The sequence below is a fragment of the Apteryx rowi genome, unplaced genomic scaffold (genome assembly GCF_003343035.1).
Source record: "Apteryx rowi isolate R43461 unplaced genomic scaffold, aptRow1 scaffold_83, whole genome shotgun sequence".
Classification (NCBI taxonomy): Eukaryota; Metazoa; Chordata; class Aves; order Apterygiformes; family Apterygidae; genus Apteryx; species Apteryx rowi.
In genome coordinates this window covers 407,606-428,334 of record NW_020451127.1, presented here as the reverse complement: position 1 = coordinate 428,334, position 20,729 = coordinate 407,606, and the positions used below count along the sequence as shown (strand labels likewise).

At 46.1% G+C, this 20,729-nt stretch overlaps 1 protein-coding gene across 12 annotated transcripts in view; it reads right to left on the bottom strand.

The window, feature by feature from the left end:
* The window catches only part of MAP4 (microtubule associated protein 4), a 145,842-nt gene continuing 125,113 nt past the window's right edge, over window positions 1–20,729 (bottom strand). For 6 of the 12 annotated variants that reach the window (XM_026089725.1, XM_026089726.1, XM_026089734.1 and 3 more), the window contains 11 exons: window positions 20,154–20,366; window positions 18,271–18,448; window positions 14,300–14,359; window positions 13,815–14,137; window positions 11,347–11,475; window positions 9,622–9,714; window positions 7,327–7,407; window positions 4,410–4,491; window positions 2,267–2,379; window positions 253–439; window positions 7–114 (listed from right to left, as the gene is read on the bottom strand). In XM_026089725.1, coding sequence (XP_025945510.1) covers window positions 107–114; window positions 253–439; window positions 2,267–2,379; window positions 4,410–4,491; window positions 7,327–7,407; window positions 9,622–9,714; window positions 11,347–11,475; window positions 13,815–14,137; window positions 14,300–14,359; window positions 18,271–18,448; window positions 20,154–20,366 — 1,467 coding nt within the window. In that variant the 3' untranslated portion in view covers window positions 7–106. Of the gene's footprint in view, window positions 115–252; window positions 440–2,266; window positions 2,380–4,409; window positions 4,492–7,326; window positions 7,408–9,621; window positions 9,715–11,346; window positions 11,476–13,814; window positions 14,138–14,299; window positions 14,360–18,270; window positions 18,449–20,153; window positions 20,367–20,729 lie in introns of all 12 variants that reach the window. The other 6 variants (XM_026089727.1, XM_026089729.1, XM_026089731.1 and 3 more) reach the window with 6 other exon arrangements.

Below are 20,729 nucleotides of genomic sequence, written 5' to 3'. Positions count from 1 at the left end.
CGGAACGACAGCTCGGGAGGTTCAATCTGCAGCGACACAAGGGCAGAGGGACGGGGGAGAGGGCAGGGGGAGGAGGGGAACGGAAGACGATACCATAATGTCATCATTAGATGCCTGGAAAATAAAAGGCGATTTTCCGAATTAAAAGAAAGGCGACGAAACCCTCCAGCCGCTGCTGCGGAGAGCGCGACCCCGAGAGGCCGGCGCGGCGCGCTCGGTGCCCCCGGGGCGGCTGCGACCCCCGGCACTTACTCGTCTCCTGGATCCGAGTCTCGAAGCTCAGCGTTTCCCTCTGGTCGCCCCCGCTCGCCGGGGCGGCCGCCGCCGGCCCCACGCCGTTCTCCCGCGGGACGTCGCCTGCCCGGGGCGCCGGCGCCTCGCCGCCCTGCGGGGCCGGTGGCTGCTGCTGCTGCTGCCCCGGCTCCTCGCCGCCCTCCGCCTGCAAGGACACAACGGGGTGGGGAAGACCACGGGGAYGGTCAAGGACCGCGGAGGAGCGGCAGCCAGCGACGAGGACGCTACCGCGTGGTGGACGGCGTCTCCATACCTGCTTGCTGCGGCCTCAGCAAGCGGCGCGACCCGCCGGCCTCCCTCCTGGCCCATGAACCGGTAACGCTGATCTCTAGGTGCTTCTGCAGGAGCTACACGGACTTGGGAGATGCCCCCACCTCTCCAGCGAGCCGCAGAGGGCAGCTGAGCGAGAGCAGCCCTCGCGCGTAGGACCCGTCCGCAAGCCCCCGTGCGGGCGCTGAAGCACCAGCCGGCGCCGCGCGCTGYCGGCGGCGCTGGCCGAGAGCCGCGGGATGCCACCGGGACGTGGCCTGCCCTCTACGTTACCAGCTGAGATTTCAGAGCCAACAAAAAGCACTGGATGAGAATGCCATGGCCAGAGACTCCGGACCATGGAGATGGGGTAGCACCAGCCTCATTCCAAGCGAGCGACCGTAATGAAAACCCCAGTTATCAGCAAACGGCACCAGCGTATTGCCGTGGACCAGACACCCCAGGAACGACAGCCTGGCACAGGCACRGCCCCTTGCCCGTCCCTCCCAACTCATCAGCTACTTCCAGAGCCACTTTCAGCCTTTCACCTGCTGAGCTCAGATCTGCAGGGCTGAATTTTACATAAACCGCTCAAGATAGGAGAGTCCTGGCRCGTCCCCAGCAAACATGCGGCAGTCGCCTCTCGCCTTGTTTTAATCGGGATGATTAAACGCACCCTAAATATTCTTGGGAATTCTGCCACATGGTCTGCTCTTTAGGACGGGGACGATTCCTCTCCAGCTCATACCTAAGCCCAGGCTCACCCCGGCTGACCTCCAGGCCCTTCCGCAGCACCGAAGCGCTCCTACAAAACAGCGCTGGGACAACCATGGGAACTCAAAGGGTTTGGAAGGGGTTTCTTCTCCTCACTCTACYCCCCTGGGGGCAAAGACTAAGCCACGTTTTCGCAGTTCTGGTGCTGGGACGGGACGGTTTTGCCAGCTCCCAGGGCTACCAGCCAGGCCAGCAGCAGCGGTATCGCAAATTAAAGCCCCAGCGCTGACTGTCTAACCACCGTCTCCGTCACTGCTCTGATCAGCGCGTGGCGTGATGGGTCGCCCCCGCCTTCATCATTAGGTCGTTCGAGCGGGGGTAATATCTCCCCCGCCTTGAAGAACAGATGTCTCAGTGCCGCAGCGAGACCTGCGGCTCACGCAACGGAGGCTGGGGGCAGCCTGAGTTGTGCTCTCAACGGGGAGAGGCGCTGAATCACGCTGACTGCGGGGCGACCATCCTCTCTCCCCCGCGCGCAAAGGGGCCCTTGGCTGGGCTGCAGCAGAGGTTGCTCATGAGGAACTGTTACCGGCTGAGACGCGCTCCTGCCGGCCGCAAGGTGCTGCCTCCCAGCACGGAGCACCTTCATCTCAGCAGCTTTTCCAGGGTAGAAAAGGGGAGAAGAGGCACCAACAGGCCACGCACAGTTCCTCTACCGGGCTCGCAGCTTACGGAGCGATCCCTAGTCTCAGATTCTTAGAGGAAGGACGCAAATGGGCAGTATGAGCCCTCCAAGCAACATACAGCAGGGAGCCCGTTCAGGCAGGCCACCAAGGTGGTGCATGGCTCTCTTCAGCTCATACTTATCCCTGAGGTTCACGACAGAGCCCACAGAAATGCTTACGTGGCTGTAAAAGGCTGAGGGGGGACTGGAATACATCAACAACAGGACAAGGAGAAGCAGCAAACCCAAACCCTGTCCTGATGTGCCCAAACTTGCTGCACGCACCTTCACTGTTCCTCCTGCCGGCAAGTGTCCCACATTGTCCAGCGAACCCACTTTCGCTTGGGCCTTCTCCTTGAAGTTCAGCTTCTGGTTCTCAATTTTGACRTCTCCTCCCCCTAGAACAAGATTGTGTAGGAGCAAACTTATTACCAAATCTGGAACAGTCACACCTGACATCCGTTCCCCTTCCCCACAACACCACAAAGGCACCACCRGGATTCCCATTTATTTTGGAGGAGGGATGCAGCCAACACATTGTGTCTCAGCCTCTCTCCAGGTGAGGTTCAGCTTAAAAACTGGCCAAAGTTGGTGATCTGCACCTGTGCAGGCTAAGACACACTGCAAGCAAGCAGGGGTGCACCGCAAAGCCCTGGAGGTRCCCTCAGGTAGGAAATGGCACATGTCAGGACAGACGAGCTGGAAGATAGACACAAGCCAACTGTCTTACTAGATCTGCTTCCAAATTTGTCTCCCACAGCAGAGGTGTGAAATGCTAGTTCAACCCAATCTCACATCAGTGCGTTTCTGATACCAACTGTCCACTCGTATCTGCATCCTTTGCCAAGTTCTCTAGCAGCTCAAGCCACTTGTGTAGTTGCTGGTGTTGGTAGATCCCATTCTTTTTCATTAACTGTGTTCCTTTGCTCGTTACCCATCCCCACCCCTACTCCATCATGGCAGTTGGTTGACTGCCTGCATTGACAGCTGTCTCCCTGACCARGACAAGATGCAGACCCACTTGAACTACTCAGGAGGCAGCAGTGCTGGCAGGGAGAAACCTGGATGGACACTACTGATTTCAGTAGAAAATCTTCAGGAGAACCTGAAGAAGATCAGAAGAACTACTGGAGAATTCTAGCAAGATTTTCCTGGATTTGGAGCACTGCAGTTCCAGTTAATAAATAAGAGGGTACGTGCACTCCATACTCTAGTACTTTTCTCATAAAACTATTTAAATATTACTGAACACAACTTTGCTTCTCAGTGACAATATTAAATGCAAGAAGTCCTCACRCAGTAGAGAAGCTTTGCGAAGCTTTACATGCCCAACGATGGAAGCCCATTGTTTCGGTCACACAAAATCAGTTAAACATCTGACACCAGATAATTCTGGATGGATTATTCTGCTTTAATCAGCCTGGACAAGAGCAGTTATTGTCACGCACAGCTTGTTATTAGAGAGTACTGAATAAACGGAAGGCCACGGTTGTGGCACCTTGTTCTCAAAGTGGGAGTGCTTTTTTCGAGGCACTGAACCATGGTGCTYTATGCGTAAGGTTGAACTGCTTTCAACCTAACAGGCCGGCAGACAGCGTACAGAAACCTTCTAGAAGCAGACAAAGACAAGCTTGTAGCATTTGTTTGCAGCTTTGGCCAGTGAACTTTGTCCCTCATGCATGGGTGTTTGATTGCCAGGACTTTTTCTGTGCAGAGCAAGCGCCCTCAGATACAGACAACCAGCAAAAACCAGTAAACTGACCATACTTCAGGAGCCTACAAAAGCATCATTTAGCCAAGCTACCAACAGCCACAATACCCTGAACTCCAGACTTGCTTATGCTCCAGCTGAGCCAAGGGATGGTCACTGGTTGGTTAGAAAACCTGAGATTCGCAGGAATTCGTGCAGAATAATTGCTATGTTCTCTGTGGGGAACAATGAATTCCTGCACACTCACTCCACAATATGTCATTAAAGAGCCAAAAGCGTTTTATACGAGGCAAGAATTGATACGGAACTGTAGGCTAAATAGTCCCTTGTATTTGCCCTGAAGAAATGGAAGGAAGTTTCTTTAACCTTCCATAGTGCCGGTGCCGTCATTCACAGAACTGCTAAGCCTTTAAGCATGAATGAAGCTTCCAGGCTCCTGTAACACAGTCATGCTAAATATCGACTTTTTTCAAATGGGGAGGAAGAACTGAGTCAAAGCAGTAGGTTATCTTCACAGCTGGGATGAAACCCCACACTTCCTAATCCCCTCTTCCCCTCATGAAACCACTAGGCATTGCTAAGAATCTAGACAGTTCTCTTAGAAGCACCCTCTGAAAGCAAGAAACCCTTTAAACTATTCCAGCTACAATCCAGGACAATGTTTAAGTGACTTGCAGTATTCACAGACAAATCATTAGAAGATGGTAAAATTTCTACCTGGTTTATGCTTGATATTTGCTTTAGAGCCACACTTTGAAGACACTTTGGAAAGGTCAACTTTCTTGTTCTGGATCTGCACCTAAAGAGACAAAAGGAAACAACTCAATGCAAAGAAACACTTCCTGTGAATCCGGATGCCAATGGCCATCTCAAATATCAGGTCATACTTTGTGAATTTGTGCCCCTTTTCCACTGAATAATTTTTTTCCTATTAATTTCCTGGTCACTGTATGCCAAATGTTATAGTAGGCTTTAGTAATATTTAAAGGCCTGCACCAGCCAAAAGTGGTTAATGTGAGCAGACAGAAATTGAGACCAGATAAAGCCAGCAGAGATGGATAGTGACCAGAAACAAGAGTCTTGAGTTCCTGGCACATCCATGGAATACAAAAGCATTGGAAGAGGGACCAAAAAGCCAATTCCATTGCCACGTTCCCCAGACTGTTAGCTCTGCCTCTGAAGATACAGGCCACGGCCAGGGTAGCTTCAGACGGTTACCAGGAGAGATGTCATCTCATGCTTCTACTCAGAGAGATGCTCTTGTGCCATAGGGCCATAGATATACCATCAGCTCCAGTCTTTTCTTTCTACCATCCTCAAGCAAGATGCAGACCGACCCAAGTGTAATTGTTAAGATACATTTGCAGCCTCCTCACAATGGTCCTTCCTACCCAAGGACAGGAGATCAGGTAGGCTCATCATGCCCAGATGGAACAAACTGCCTTCACAAGCTATCCTTACGGTTTCTCAGAGCCAAAACACTGGGAGTGGGGACAGTATGTCCTAGTATTATTTTCTTTAATTTCATTCTACCAGTGACTTGATACTGGCACAGAAAACTTTCTATGAAAAATACAGTGATGCAATCATGAAATCATGATATTCGTGACTAAGTGATTTTCTTCCAAGCCAAATGTTCTAGCATGGTGTTTGCGTGGACAACAGCTTGAATTCGGAGAAAGGTGTCTTCTTTGGGGTAGGACAAAGCCAAAGCCAAAATGTCATAGATTTTATGCCTTTTCCTCAAAAAAGAGATTATATCCCTGACACTCAGCCTAAGTGCATTGTACAGAGGCCCACTTCTGATATTTTTAAACTCCTCCTGCAGCTCCAGGTAGATGAAAGATTCCTCTACTCCTGAATTAACCTCTCGTGTAACTGCTTGGAGAGTCTGTCATTTCATACAACCATAGGATAATTCAGGTTGGAAGGAACTTCTGGAGAACATCTGGTCACCCCTCCCACTGAAAGCAAGGCTAAGTTTGACATCAGATCAGGGAGCTCGGGGCCTCATCCAGTCATGTTATGATGAGTTTCAGAAACATAAGAGTCAATTCTTGCTTGGCTAAGCTGTGAAATGCCAGGTGAAAATGCTTAGCACCAACATTTCTGCAGGAAAAAAAAGCATGTTTTTTCCTAGTAATATTAAGAGGATCACCTCTCCCATCCACGTTAGCACCCATCAGCTAGTACCTGTGTGCCACAAAGTTCTGCTACAGATTCTCTTTCAGAGAAAGTGAACTTCTTTCTTTCTGAATGTGGCAAGAGTTCCTTCCCTTGCAAACTACTCTAAAAGCTTACTGAGAACTATCATGATAATTTGTAATACATTTTTCCTCAGGAAGCATAAAACCATCCTGTACTTGGGAAGAGTGACGAGTCAAAGCTCTCACGTCTTGCTTGTTCAGAATCACAAGAGCAGGCAAATATAGTTCAACATCCTGCTACGTTGTTCCATGCTAATGTATTTTGTACCCTGACTCAGAGAAGGCGGACACACTGAGAAGGTGAGATCACGGCTACTGGATTTGATTTCCTTAGAGGTTGCCAGTAAAGTTGCTAGAACTTTTCTAACATGAGCATTTGTTTGCTTGGAACTGGACTAAAACTAAGTTTAGCTTCACAGAAGTGCATTCAAAATGTAATAACGTTCATTATCAGCTAGGGTGGACAGATGCAGTTATGACTCCACATGATTTCACCTGGGCATCTAAACAGTTAGTAGACCTGAACGGAAGTGTATTGCTTGTAAGATTTCCAACGTGAGTTTTGTTACGCTTGCAATGCCAGACTGATTTAAATGTTTGACCTTGCGTTTACAGGGCCGAATACTAAGACTCAAATGCCAGAAAATTTAGACTTAAAAAAGCCAGATAGAGAGGCTCAGATAGGAAGTGTGATCCTCACTTCTTTTTAGGTTTTCTACCTCTGACCATTCACAACCCAGGTAAAGCCACAGGGTAGAGAAACATATGTAAATTCCAAATCACCCTGTTCAAATCCTTCAACAACATCTATACTATCTGCGCTTTGGAAAGTGTCTCTCTTTACCATTACTTTCTTTACAGTGAGAGGGGAAAAATACTAAAGTGCAACAAAGGCTTTTGCCCAGGAAATCTAATGATGTTTGTGTCAAGATGTTTCTATCAAATACAATGGAAGTAGCAACAACATCTACTGCTTTTGAACATGTCTTCTTAGGTGCCTTGGAGGGAGGGAGAAGTTATCTCCGTGTACAGAAGACAAAATGGATGTCCACATGGAATTTGCCTGATGAGCACCAATTAATTCACTTGGGTAGGATGTCAATCTCTTCTGCCAGAGCAGCCCTGAAGCTGAATCAGAATTTCCTGCTAACTACATCTCTTGTCCATATGATTCCTAAAAATCTTTACTGAAGCCACAGCCCGAAATGATGGACTTTTCAGTCACCCCCTTCAGCAGTGTGCTTCAGGAATAAAACATCAGCAAATCTTCTGTCAGAAGTGTTCACCTTAACTATTTGAACGAGAAAACATCTTGGAAGAGGACACTAACCTTACAGTGCCCCAAAGCAACGGAGCGGATATAAAAATGAATAAAAGGAAACGCTGTTACAGGATGCCAGATTGGCCACTGTGTCTCTTCTACTCACATTGGTACTGCCTGGGCTGGGTTTGGGGGCGTTGGATAGCTGGGAACGACTGTCTGAAGCTGGCTTTTGGGCATTTGGAACCTGAAAATAATAAGCACTTTATTCTCTATTCTTAAAGAAAAAAGCTTAAGTAGTGGAGCAAGGATAAAAACTGCAACAGTAAGAAGAGAGTGTGGAAGAAGAGAAAAAGAAAGCAGGCACAGACACCTGTCCCCTAGAGCTGGAAATGTCCCCAGGACAGGACAGAAGAACAGCAAAATGCAAAGAGGAAGGGACAGGTGTGGTGAAGTAATAGAAGAAATAATAATTCATTAATGTAGTTAATAGAGCAAGAAAAACATCCCCCATGTTTAAAGTACATTTCTGTTGACCCCAAAAAAGGAAATGCATGTGTGAGACCCCTTGCCCATTAAAAGACTGTACAAGGTAAAAGTGGTAAAAGAAAAGTGGATTATAGAACTCCTTTAAGTGCACGAACACTTCAGTTACAACAGCTGCTCTTTAACAGCACGGCCAAAGGGACTTCTGCCACAAAACACAGATTAGCTACAAACAGTCTGTACCAAATTTGGGTCACAAAATTAGATGAAATACGCATTAGGAACAGATGTGCATAGCTAGAAAAGCTGTATCATGAGGGCACCCAGTTGACATGGTCTCAACCGCAGCTTTGCTTTCTGTGTTGCAAAGCACAGAATTCTCCTGTTTGAGCATTTCTACAGGAAGCGCCACATACATACATATGCATCCCTATAGACGTTAGGTAAGCCACAGAGATATCAAGCAAGAACGGTAAATCCCCCCACTGGTGAGTATCGGCACATTGGAAGGCAAGGAGGACAGCAAAGACGCTCGTAAGCCAACAGCTCCCAAGAGGAAGCGAAGCCTAGTTAAGTGAACATTGCATGCGCGACTGCAATTTCCGTCTTTCAACACCTTGGAAGAACAGCTGCAACCGACCTGTAAAGAACAAGTTTGTTAAAAACCCCAGAAAGGTCTTTGGTAGCCTCTTGTAAAGATTTCAGGAAGATTTGGTCATGCAGAGTAAAGATTCAGCCAGCTAGGCAAATACACATACGTTTCCCAGGAAAAGTGGTCACAGCACTTTGCACCACGGTCATGTCCTACACAGCAGTCGCATCCTCTGGACGACGTGGCTAACAGAACTTGCTGGATGACCCTAAGTCCGGCCCCAGAAATTGAGTGTCTGCAGACTGAGGATGCAGATCACCTCCTGGGGCCGTTGTGGAAGAACTGGTGCAAGGACCTGCTCTCCCGTTTTTGTTAGGGTCTAATCCTGCCACCGCACCCAGACAGGGGAAGGGGCAGAAGGCAGCAACCGCCTCCAACACAACAAAGCGAGGATGCAAGGAAGCTCATCGACACTGGGCACAGAGAAAGCACGGGAAGATGCGATAGCGGGGCAGCTCTCCTTTCAGTCTCCGGGCACGTATAAACAGCAATGGAAGAACTCCCTTGCACTTCAGGACTTCACTGCCTTTTTGAAACCATCCAAGACTCGTATTTCTACAAACTATCGCTAGTACAAACAGGCTAGCATAGGTTCATTAAGGTAGTACAGATTGTGTCAAGAAGGAAACAAGCCTGCCAAGCTACCACAATGTTTTCAAAACCTTTAGCATCTACTTTAAAAAAAAGAAGAAAAAAAACCCCACACTTTCAGGATACAATACTCCAAATCATGTCCACAGATGTTACAGGATTAGCCCTCTACCTTAATAAGCTCAACTCTGTTACCAGAGACACTAGTAGGTAGCCTTTAAACTTAGAAATTAATCACAGCTCAAAGATCAAGTCCCAGAGTATTTGCCTCCTCCTTTTTCAATGTCTCCCTTCTTATGAAACAAGAAGGGAAATTAATCTGACCTCGGGCTTGCTCTATCAGCCAGCGAAGAGTAACGGGTTCTTCTAGGGCACAAYTCATTTCATCCTAAAATCGGACATGTAAAGTAGGTCGGAGGACTGATGAAGCGCCTCCATCTACGAAGGGAATTCAGGGCGAACTAACTCCGGAGGTCAACGTGCACACCACACATTTGGTCAATGAATACCATGGAAGCCACATGAGAAATAAGTCAGGTGTATCTGTACTACGAAACAAAACACACCCACAGCATCTCTGGGAAAAGCAGTCTCCCACCTACGGTCTTTCCAGCAGCCCTGCAATCCTGCCATACCTGTCTGCCTGAAACAGAGTATTAAGACCCACAAATAAAAACGTAGTACAAGAAAAGGAGTTAGTGGAAAGACAGCTTGCCCAGAGCCCATACTTACATTCCCACCTCCAGGGACATGCTTAATATTGTCCTTGGACCCACACTTGGACTGAACATGGCTGTAGTTCGCTTTTTTGGAGACTATCTGGACCTGGAACGTTACAGAATGGAAAAACAACACAAGGGAAGAGGACTGGTTAGAACTGTCATACGGCAGGCTGGAGCGGATGCTCTAACATGGATAAACAAGGAATCGTGTTAAACTCGATCCAACGTCAGTATTAGGTGTGAAAGCAGTTGAGGAGGAGAGTGAGAAAAAAAGTGAACGAGACAAGAGGCTGCACAGACAGTGTTAGTGCAAGAGCGTAAGCACTACGGTGAAAGAGCACTTATCTACACCCCGGGTTAGCACTACCTGAGCACTTATCTACACCCTGGGTTAGTGCTACCCGAGCGCCTGCCTGCCTGAAGGACCAGTTTGGTGTACGCTGGTGGTTCCCACACGAAGCCTCCTAGGAGGCCTCTGGTGGGAGCGTCCCCAGAGCCCACTGAGCCGTGCGTTCGAGCACTGAACTGGCTCAGCTGCCCCTTCCCCCCCATGGGTCTGAAACCGTGGCGTCGCCACTCCTAACAAACCAATTAATTGGTTATTCTCCGCATTTTAAACTATTCCCATTTGTCTGGATTGACTCTAGTCTTGGGTAATGTCTTTCAAAACCTCTGGACAGTAAAGCCCAACCTGAGAAACAGCTTCTCTGTTGAAGGCTGTAAAACCTTCAGTTAAATTTTATCAGAACACATCTAATGTTAATTAAATAGATGCATTGTTTCTCCTTTAAACTGACTCCGATTTTTTCAAAAATACAAAAGGACTCTGCTATACGAGCTGGCTTTTACTCACAAAGGTGAAGTAACTGAGCGGGAGCAACAGGTCCATTTTTTACGCAAGGTTAGTTACAACAAGGGCTTAGTCCAGGAGTTATTTAACACGGCACAAAACGTGGCAGAAGCTGTATCCTGGAGGACTTCTAGAAAGAGGCGATAATTCAAAGCACAAAAGGAACCACCAGAACTCTCTCACTTTAGACAGGTTTCCAAAAGCTACTTCGCCTGTTTAGAAAGGCTGGATTCAGTGCAACAGCAGCTCTGAAACGTACTCTTGCCGTGTGATTCATACTGGCTTGCTGACTTCTCTAGAGGCACAAATTAACGGGCTCTACCTGATAACACCGAGTTACACCCAGCATTACGGCCACGGCCTCCTCATTCCCCATCCACTCCCCCATGGCTCACGTCCTGAAGAACGATGTCACGACAGAGCGTCAGAGTAGACTAACGGGGCCCCTCGACCGTGTGCGCTTCGAGAGTGTTGATGCAACTACGTTGGGAAAACTGCTGGAAAAATTAAGCTCTTAACGTTCCGCAACCTTAATGAAAACAAGCAGCGTTGAACTAAACCTCTCCCCCTTGTTACAAACTCGTGTCATGTACGAAGACCTGTTTTTAGAGGAAATTTCCAGCTCAAAGTGCAAACGGAGGACTCTGCTCCGAAAACATTTAAGGCAGGCATTGAAAGGGATGTCCGTAGTGGCGATCACCCGGGATGCCTCAACGTGTTTAACTGAGAGCATCGTAGGGTTTACGAGAAAGAATCGGAAAGGTGTCTGTGCAAGGGACAGTGACACTGACAGGAGAAAGGAGAAGAGCAAAGAGAAGGGAAAGTGACTCAAAATGGAAATGTTTTCCTTCATCTTCCACAGATAAAAGTCTGAAATAAACTCACTTTCCCATTGGGCTGCTTTGGGGCACCCTCTTTTGTTACAGCTGTTTTAGTAGGAGCCATTTTAGAGACCGCATTGGGTTCAGGCTTTCGCGCAGCACCGGTTGAGTCTGGCTTTTTCTCTACTTTCCCCTAGATGGAGACAAATGGATGATTTCAACCAGCAACAGCAGAAGTGGGGGCAGGAAAGCATGGAGCTCCGTGGAGCAGGCAACCCCGGGATAACTCCATACGGGCTCCAGCTCTCAGGCAAGGGATGATCCCGTGCACAGGGAGGACAAACACAGGAGGGAAGGGGAAGCAGTTACACCCAGACATGGAGTGCAGTGGGCACTCTGGGGTCCGTAAGTCAATAACTAAGGAAAGCTCTCCATTTCTCAACAAGCTTGTAGGTGCCCTTCATCAAGTATTCCACCACTTCCCCAATAGTCACAGTGGGAGGTCTCCTCATGGACACAGTATATCATACCCCGTGGAAAAAAATAATAAACCCAATCCTTTAGTAACCCAACAGCAGTGCCCGACCCTTTTCTTTGTGCTGAAGACGCTATGCAGTTCTTGGTGGCCAACGTATCTCCTGGCTGATTTCCTTTGCCTCTGCGCTCCAAGTGCTCTGCTGGATGCAGATACGCTCTGCTTCCGTTTCTGCTTTCTCACCCCCACACTGATCTGACTCAGGCTTTGAGATCAGCTGTGAACAGCTGTGTTTTGTTTTGTTTTGTTTTTTTTTTTTTTTTTACACAATCAAATGCAGGTGGACCTAATTAACCCACTAAAGCAGAAAATTGAACCAAAATTACAGTTTTTAGGAAAATTAAGCAGCTACCTGAGAACATCCATTCAAATCTAGATCTGGATAAGTGCAGAAGAACCTGAGTTCTTTGGGCCAGCATAAATCCTATGTTCCACTAACCTACCAGAAATGGAATAGCAAACGAAAGACCCCCAGCACTCCTAGGGTGTTCTCATACTCTGAACACATCCCAGCATACGTAAGGCAACTTTAAGACTATGAAAAAGACAACATTTTTCTTCAAATGTAGGGTTGTTAGGTTTTACCACTTCTATCAAAAAAATTTACAAAATAAAGGACAGTAGAAATAAAGGTAAAAATAATTTCCCTTAAACTGGCACAGTGAACCTGGAAGCTAAAAAGCTCTGCAATCCTTCAGAGCCCTAACAGTTTAAAACAGCAGGACAACTTCAAGTGTTCGTTTTGACCAGATGGCTGAAGGATTTGTGAGCTTCAATTTGTTTTCAAGTTGCACATACAGTATTTGAAAGGGTCACCCTCCTCCTGGCTTCAAAAGCCTTTCAGCAGATTTGGTTCATCATTTCCAGAAACTCTCTGTTTTGAGGAGTGGAAGTTGGTCTTCTAGACTTCTAAGCTCTGAGGACCATATTATGACCTTGGCTAAGATCATAACTAAGACATTTTTAACTTTTAAAGCTTAATTCCATGCATGTATCGATACTGTGATATACAGCAAGAATACCCTTCACTTTAATACGCCTACAAAGAGATTGAGGCTCTCAGCATGAAGCGTGCTCTCCTGGCATCAGATTAAAGTTATATGCTGGGTTATTCACTCCAGGAGACCTGCAGTAAAGATAAGTGGGCAAATTTGTTCCACTCTGTGGAAATTAAAGCCGTCCGACTACGGGCAAGCTGCTAACACATTCGGTCAGGCAAGATGGGCGTATCCGTTATAAAACACCCAATAAAGGTTTTAGGCTTACGCATATCCACAAGATGACTTTAAACCCTCAGAGGAGGGCTACAGGTACATCCCAAAACCTTTATCATTTACATGGTAGATGTTTACAATGAAATAGTAATTTAAGCCCATTACTGATCAAGAGCCTCAAGTTACATCTATGTACATGCTTCTCCCCATCCTACAGCTCATTCGCCGTTATCGTCTCCCTTTCTCGTGACGCTAGAGGTTATCGTCCCGGAGCCGCAGACGCAGACCCGCTCCACTCGGCTGTAGGCCTGACGGGTTGGGCAGAGCCCCGGCTCCTAGGCACGGGGCAGGTGCCGTGGGACTTGCTCCTGAATCCAGGTTTCCTGCACTGCAGTGCGTTATTCCACCTCCGATACCCTTCAGCAGGCTCAATCCCTCTATTCCCAGGCAAAGTTTTGGAATACAGCCAAGGTTTGAGCTTTCAATACCAACTAGTTTCTCTGTCGGAAGACACGGCAGAGAAACAGAACCACAGTTTTGGATTCCTGTACATATGCCAGCAAACCCCATGAAGGCTCTTAGGGTGGATTCCTTCTGCACACTAGTATCACTGCCTTGTTAATGCCTTGTGCACACACCAAGAACCCAAAAGAGGAGCTCTGCAGAGTATAAATACGAGAAGAGCAGTGAGTACACAGCCACCAAAATTAGCAAAGAGCACCCGGAATGCTTTAGAGCCACGGTTTCAAAACAGACATGGTTTTCGAGTTGGAAGAGACTTACCTTTCCTCCACCAGGCTGATGCTTAATATTATCTGTTGATCCAATTTTGGAACGTACGTTTTTCAGATCCGGAGCAGAAACGCTGCTGGTCGGGCGAGGTGGCTTGGAAACGGTGCTGGGTTTAGTCAGAGGCTTAGCAGCTGGTTTTTTAGCATCCACTGTTGTGCTCGAGGTTGTGGCGGGTTTGGCTGCAGCAGGCTTGGGTTTGGGGCGACCGGTGGCCGCCCCAGGTAGAGCGGCCGTGCTCGGGGTGGCAGCGGAAGGAGTGGTGGCGCCGCTTTTCACAGCGTTTCCAGGAGCACTCTTAGGGCGGCCCACGTCTGCTACAATAACCACAGCGATAGGTGGAGGGAGGGAAAAAGACTGATGATGAGACGGCACTTAGGCAACCTTCCCTGGAGTCCTAAAGACGTACGGCGGCCTGTTCAGTAAACACACCCGCGAACAACGAGGATCCGATTTAGACGGAAACCGAACAAAATTACCTGATGGCGACTTTGCAGCGGTCTTCTTGGCATCTGCAGGCTTTGCGTCGGTCTTAATGGCTGCCCAAGACAAAACACACGGTTTCACGATGAGCAGCTTGACCAGCATTTCAGAGAGCGCGAGTTTGCCCGGCGCCGGGACCCGGGCGCAGGTCCCCGCAGGGCCGGCGCAGGCTCCCCCCAGCTCCTCGCGTAGGGATGCTCCTCTTTACCCCCGCTACCCGTTTCTAAAAGCTGGGTTATTCACTCTATAAATGGGTTATTTGAGAGAAAGCATCTCCTGAATTGACCGAACACCTGGCTGAACTCCTCCACATCACGACAGCGATACTTGCTCACGTTTTCCAGCCAAAGGATCCATCCCAGACGAAAGGAACGCTAAGAGGATGCTGCCACACAGCTGGAACATAGATTTGCATCTTGTCTTCTCTTAAAATAACCTTCTGTATCTGAAAGCACTTCCTCTAATGCTGTTTTAATCCTGCCCCAGTTACATTTCTTAAAACAATTTATAGCCTTTCTTTGCCAAACTGCAAAAGCAAAACCACATTCGTCTATCTATAACCTGGGGACCATTGCTAGACCAAATCTAACCCAAAGCTGATTTTCCTCACATAGAAGTTACTGCACATATTTTGGTCTCTATTGTAATTGTATAAAAATAAAAATCACTAAACTGAAAAAACATCTTTAGGCAAGCACCAATGATAGCGACCTGATTACATTCCACACAGGCAGAGGACGGTCTAAACCAGGAACAAATCTACACTTTGCAAAGCAGAAGAAAACCACATACAAAATTGATCAAGGAAAAAGCATGGCCTGAAGAAAATAAAAACAGAACCTTACTTTTAAATAGTTCATTTGATAATGAAATTGCAGCTTTTTTGACTATCAAGTGATGGACAACTTGGGCTAAAATTTGTTTCACGTCAACAACCAAAGGAAGGCAACATTAAGAACAAAAACCAAATGGAAAAGGCTACAAAAAACTCATTAAGTTAGAAATCACGGATTACAGAAAATTGATAAAAGGGATACTGATGACTGATAAAAAATAAAAGAAAGAAAAGACACAGATGCAGGTAACTTCTACCTGAGAGTCCTAAGAAGATGCTCAAGACCCCTGCCTTCTAGTATTTAATTTCCAACAACAGTCTTAGACTTTTAGATAAACTCAAGTAGCTGGAAGTGTACTTACGAAATGCCAGTACAGAAAGGAGCAAAAAGAAGAGGCAGGTGCCAACAGGCCAAATCAGTCTGGAGCATTCCACCCAGCCTTCACTAAAAGCGTTCAGTTAAACACCCCAGATAAGATATTAGCTATCGAGATGAAACAAAAGTGGATTTGGGATAATTTAATAAGTCCTTAAGGATAGATACATAATTAATACCAATCACCTGAAAAATAGGTTCTGTCAAACAAACTAGTCTTATTCTATGAGACTGCAAGTTTAGTTGAGAAAACTGATTGCATGGATGGAACGTACTTAGTTTTTATAAAGGTAAAAGGACTAATATGGTACTTAGATGTATAAAGAGATGTAGTTATTTCTGTTCATGTCAGTAGGAACACTTTAATGTCATTAGTGTGTGATGCTGAAAGTCTGGAGAATGATAAAGCTACTGGTCAAAGAGAGATGATCTTATTAAGAGGTACAAGTCATTTCACCAGGGAGAGAAAAATAAAACATTGCATAATCCGTGGCTTTCACCTAGTAAAACAAGTGATTAAGATCTAATACCTGGAAAAATGAAACCAGGCAATTTCAAAACAAGCCACTATACACACATCACAAAACAGCAGGAATGGCTAAACATTTGAGCAAACCACAAGAAAGTGGCAGAGCTGCTTTTGACACGTGGAAAGAACGAGTAGATCTCTCAACATCATCTTTAGCCAGGAACATTAGCTGGCTCAGTGGTAGGCAGTCAGAGAAACTGAACTGCCAATAATATACAGAAGATCAGAAGAGAACCAGTTCTCCATCACCTACATCTATGCATCTGACTGAAGTTACATCTCTTCTACCTAATCTGAATTTGTTAATGTTTGGGTCATTTTGATTCCCATTCAGGCTTCACAGCCTCCATGACTCCAGGCAGTTTAGAAGACTATTCAGCCTCTGTCACGCTCTTGCTTTCTCCTCTTCAAAACAAGACTCCTCTCCTTCTGCCACTCATGACTTCCCTCTGCATTTCCAGAGGGAGACAAAACTGCTCTAACTCCTGATGGGATTTCGCCAGCTGACCTCATCTCCACTGTCCACCCTATTCCCTCACCGTCCTTTGCCAATGTCCCAGTTAGCTGGTGGAGAAGCCTCTTCCCCTCTGCATCTTGCCACTTGGAACAACCTTCTCGGATCTCTGCATCATTAACTCCATCTCCTTTCAAATGTCACCAGAAAACACTTCTTTCTCCTTTGTTTGGGCCTCAATTTTGGAAGGAGAAGTTAACTTAATTGAACTCATTAAAATGTGTTAAGCATTCCAGGCTACAGTTTGTATAGAAGACTACACAGAATGAATTGTACAAGAAGGTCCACAGGATCAGTTGAGGTGCATGGCTCTTGGGAAGCGCAATACACTTCCTCAATACAGGATTAATTATCTTTTCCTCTAAAGCATAAAGTAAGGGATATATATCTGGCCTAATGCATTTCAACATCATTAAAACACGGGCACTATTCTCTTGGGAAAGACGGGTTATGAATTTGTGCTTTGGGACCCTTAGAATAAAACAACTAATATGCATCACTAATATGCTGCCAAATATGCTTATTGGCAAATTTTAATAATTGACTAATGAGATCTAGTCACTTGAAAAGACTTGAGAATATGTAATTATATTTTTATCTGAAGTTAAATCTCTTAAACCCCATTAAGGGGATTGCAAATAGTGTTTTCAAGCGTCTAACAGGCTGCTCATGTTTCACACCGGTTGTGTCAAACGAAGGGGAAGAGCCTTCTTCAGCAGCTGGGCCCTGCGTGGGATACAGCTTTCCGATAAAGCGAAGGTGGCTTCCGCTCCAAATTCTTCCTGCGTTAGTCACGAGGGGAAAACCAATAGACTCCAGCTATGGAAAGAAGATGAAGCTCTTTCTTCATGAAAACTGCTACCCACATCCATTTTAGGAGCCGTTTCTAACAAGCTTCCGTTACCACCTACAGGTAGCTAAGAAAGTTCATCTTTGTGAAGCGAAGAGGTATCTTGACCAAACTAGCGCAGCACACGAGTCCAGTCAAAAGTCATCTGCTTCAATGGGATCAAAAGTGAGACTTGTGCCCGTCCTGCAACTGAGCCCCTCTATTCGGCTTCAAGCTCCCCTAAGCTGCTCATGAGCTACAAATGTTTTCTTAATGATAGCATTAACTGACAGAAAATCAAGGTATAGCTCGATCCCATAAACAACCTAGGTTATCTACAAGATAAGCCAGTGTCTTCTCACCTGAATGTTATTTAATTCTAGCTTTACTCCAGGTCTAAACGTGAAAACTGTTATCAAAGAAACAGTTATTTTAAGGCCTAAAACCTAGAACTTCATTTTACAGTTACCTATAGTCTTTGTGCCGTGGCACAGGATCTTGTCTTACGCTGTACTAACAGGTTATTTCAGCTATCATTACGCCTCCAATCAACTTCTGACGGACAAAGAGGCCAGCTTACACCTCCCAGCACTACTGCTGCAGAGCAGCTTGGTCTTCTCTGAGGGGCTCCACTTCAAGGTTTGGTTTGGCTTTGATCTGAAGATCTGCGAGATTATTTACTGGGAGACTGATTTTAACAAGCCGACGGGGCCATAGGGAGATGGCAACACCACGACTCCTCCACAGTGACGCAGGAACGAGTGCTCAGCCGCACTGGACTAAGTGATAGATAGATAAATACCTTCCTGGGAACCACCAGTGCTACTCACACAAAAAACTTGCAGCTGTTTAGAAAGAGAGAAGAAAAGCAAGCAACTGCTTACACGTCGGCCTCTTCGGTGGAGAAGCAGCAGTGTTTTTCACACCAGACGCTGCAGCCACCGGAGATGCTGCAGTTGTCCTGGGAGTGGCCGGGCTGCTCCTGACGGTAGTTCGAGGTGTGACAGACGACGGTGGCTTTGACAGTGAGGTCCGCTTGTCCGGGCTCTTTGCATCTGTAACCTGGAAAGGAACGGGCTGCATTAAAGCCAATACTTCACGTGCATGCTTCAATGCGTTTGCCAACAAAAAGCCTGAAATAAATTTAAATTCTTTTTCTAATGGAGAAGGCACAATCGCTTAAATTCTTGAGCACATAAGCTAGGTGCTGTTGAAACAATACAATGCAGAAGATAAAAAAAATACATATATAATTAAGATATTGCAGAAGTGGCTGATCATATTTAGTGCAGGACACAGAACACAGACCCTGCTGAATACTAGACTTCATCCATATCTGCTCCAGAGTTAACGTGCAGGGTCCATTTACAGACGTGCACAGGGCAAAACCAGTCCCCTAGCAATACTTTTGGAAGCGAGATCCTTCCTTCACAAGCAAAATTGCTTTCTAAGTTTGAAGGGCATTTTTTAAAGCATCCAGGACATAGGAGATCAAACAGTTTATGAACAAGTGACCCGTCAGGGACAAACATGAAATAGTTTTCCCAATGGAGAATGAACCATGGACACTGGTTAATCCAGTGCCTGAATTAATCCAGGATTTCAGTACTTGAAAGCAAGTAAGCTGAGACTGATCACTTCAAAAAAAAGGAATTTAGGAAGATGCAAAAACTTAAATAAAACTGAAAACACTGGTTCACAAAAAAGTCAATGGATCTGTGTCATTTTGATTTACCTTAAAAACAGTCCAGTCAGTGCACTCTGTCTGTTAGGAGTCTAGTTCAGGGCGGATGTTTAGTATTACCTACCCAAGGGCCAGCATTTCCATAAAAAGATACACTGACTTTGCCCTAACCGCTATGGATTTCTGCCTGTGCTTTCATATATATATATATTTTTTAAATACAGACACTCAAATACAGTCCCTTAAGTGTACAAGTGTGGTGCAAATGCTAGCATTTAAACATCAGCTGAAGGCTTCTGAAGCTGATGTTAACATTCCCTTCCAGGCTGAATCCCACTAGTGTACAATAACTTGTGCGGGAAGGATCACGAACAGAAGCGTCTTCAAGCTAGAGCGATATAAACACACAGGTTTGATTTTAAGTAGTCAAATGCATTTAGAGCAGATGTAAAAAAAGGCAAAATAATTTCATCTGTCAAACTGCCTGAGAGCAGAAAACTCACTAGATTTTAAAATTCAGCTCAGTATGTTTCCAGGCAAAAGCTTTTTTTTACAACATTTCCATAGTGTTTAAAAATTTACATTTCCATAGTATTTAAAATCGATCAGACTGATCTGACCAATTTTTTTTTTTGTTTTCTTCCAGAAATGGAGTGCTGAACACCAATATTGAAGCTCTCCATTCAGTTTTCCCATACTCTTCCCTGGTTTTAGCAGTTACCCTAAGTTTGCCATATATCTATATATCTATTAAAAAATCTGTATCCTCCTTTAGTAACAGGGGGGGAAAAAAAAAAAAGAATTATCTGTAAACCTTGTGGCAGTTCACAAGGAAAAATCACGGTAATCAGTCAAGTTTAATTCTCTCCTCTGTGATGACACATAAAATTAAACGCTCGGGACTTGAGGCTGTGACGGGGTTACGGGAAGCTGATGCTGCTCTCGTAACACAGTGAATCGGCTTCTCGGTCGTATTTTCCCATGATTAGCACTAGAATTACGTTCTGACTCGTGGGTAAGACAGTCGGTAAGTTAAGGCGAGACGTTCTCGGCGCTCCCACACAAAAGCACACGGTCTCTTACCTTTGGTTTAGCCTCCTTTGGAGTCAAGGTGGAGGGACGCGCGGTAGCGGTGGCCGGGCGCTTAGGAGTGGCGGCYGCAGCGGGACCTGCAGTAGGGCTGGTGGGTTTTTTGTTTTGGCCAGGCGTAGCGGAGGCCGGCCGCTTGGGGCTGGTAGCGGACAGAGGCCTGGCTTTCGGTGCGGCAGGCTTTGCCGACGGTGTGGATGCTGCAGGCTTTACGTTTTTTCAAAAAGCAAAATCCAGCATAAAAGCAAAAAAAAAAAAAGAACAACAAAAAAAAACAAACAACAAAACACAGTGCATCGTAAACCAAAATATCAAGCTGCAAGAACATAAAAAATGATATTTAAAATCAAACGAAAAAAATAATTAGCTTTCTGTTTTCTGAGTGCAAAAAAAAGACCACAACGAAGCTGCAGCAGAGGGCTGATTTCAGGGCCCAGGGGATTTTTGCATTCAATCCGACAGGAACAGGGATTACTGCAGTGACATCCAAAGCCGCCGAAGGAACCACCGGTAAAGCTGGGATTAGTCGTCGGGTGTTCCTGGCATCTCGTCCTACGTGCAACGAGCAGG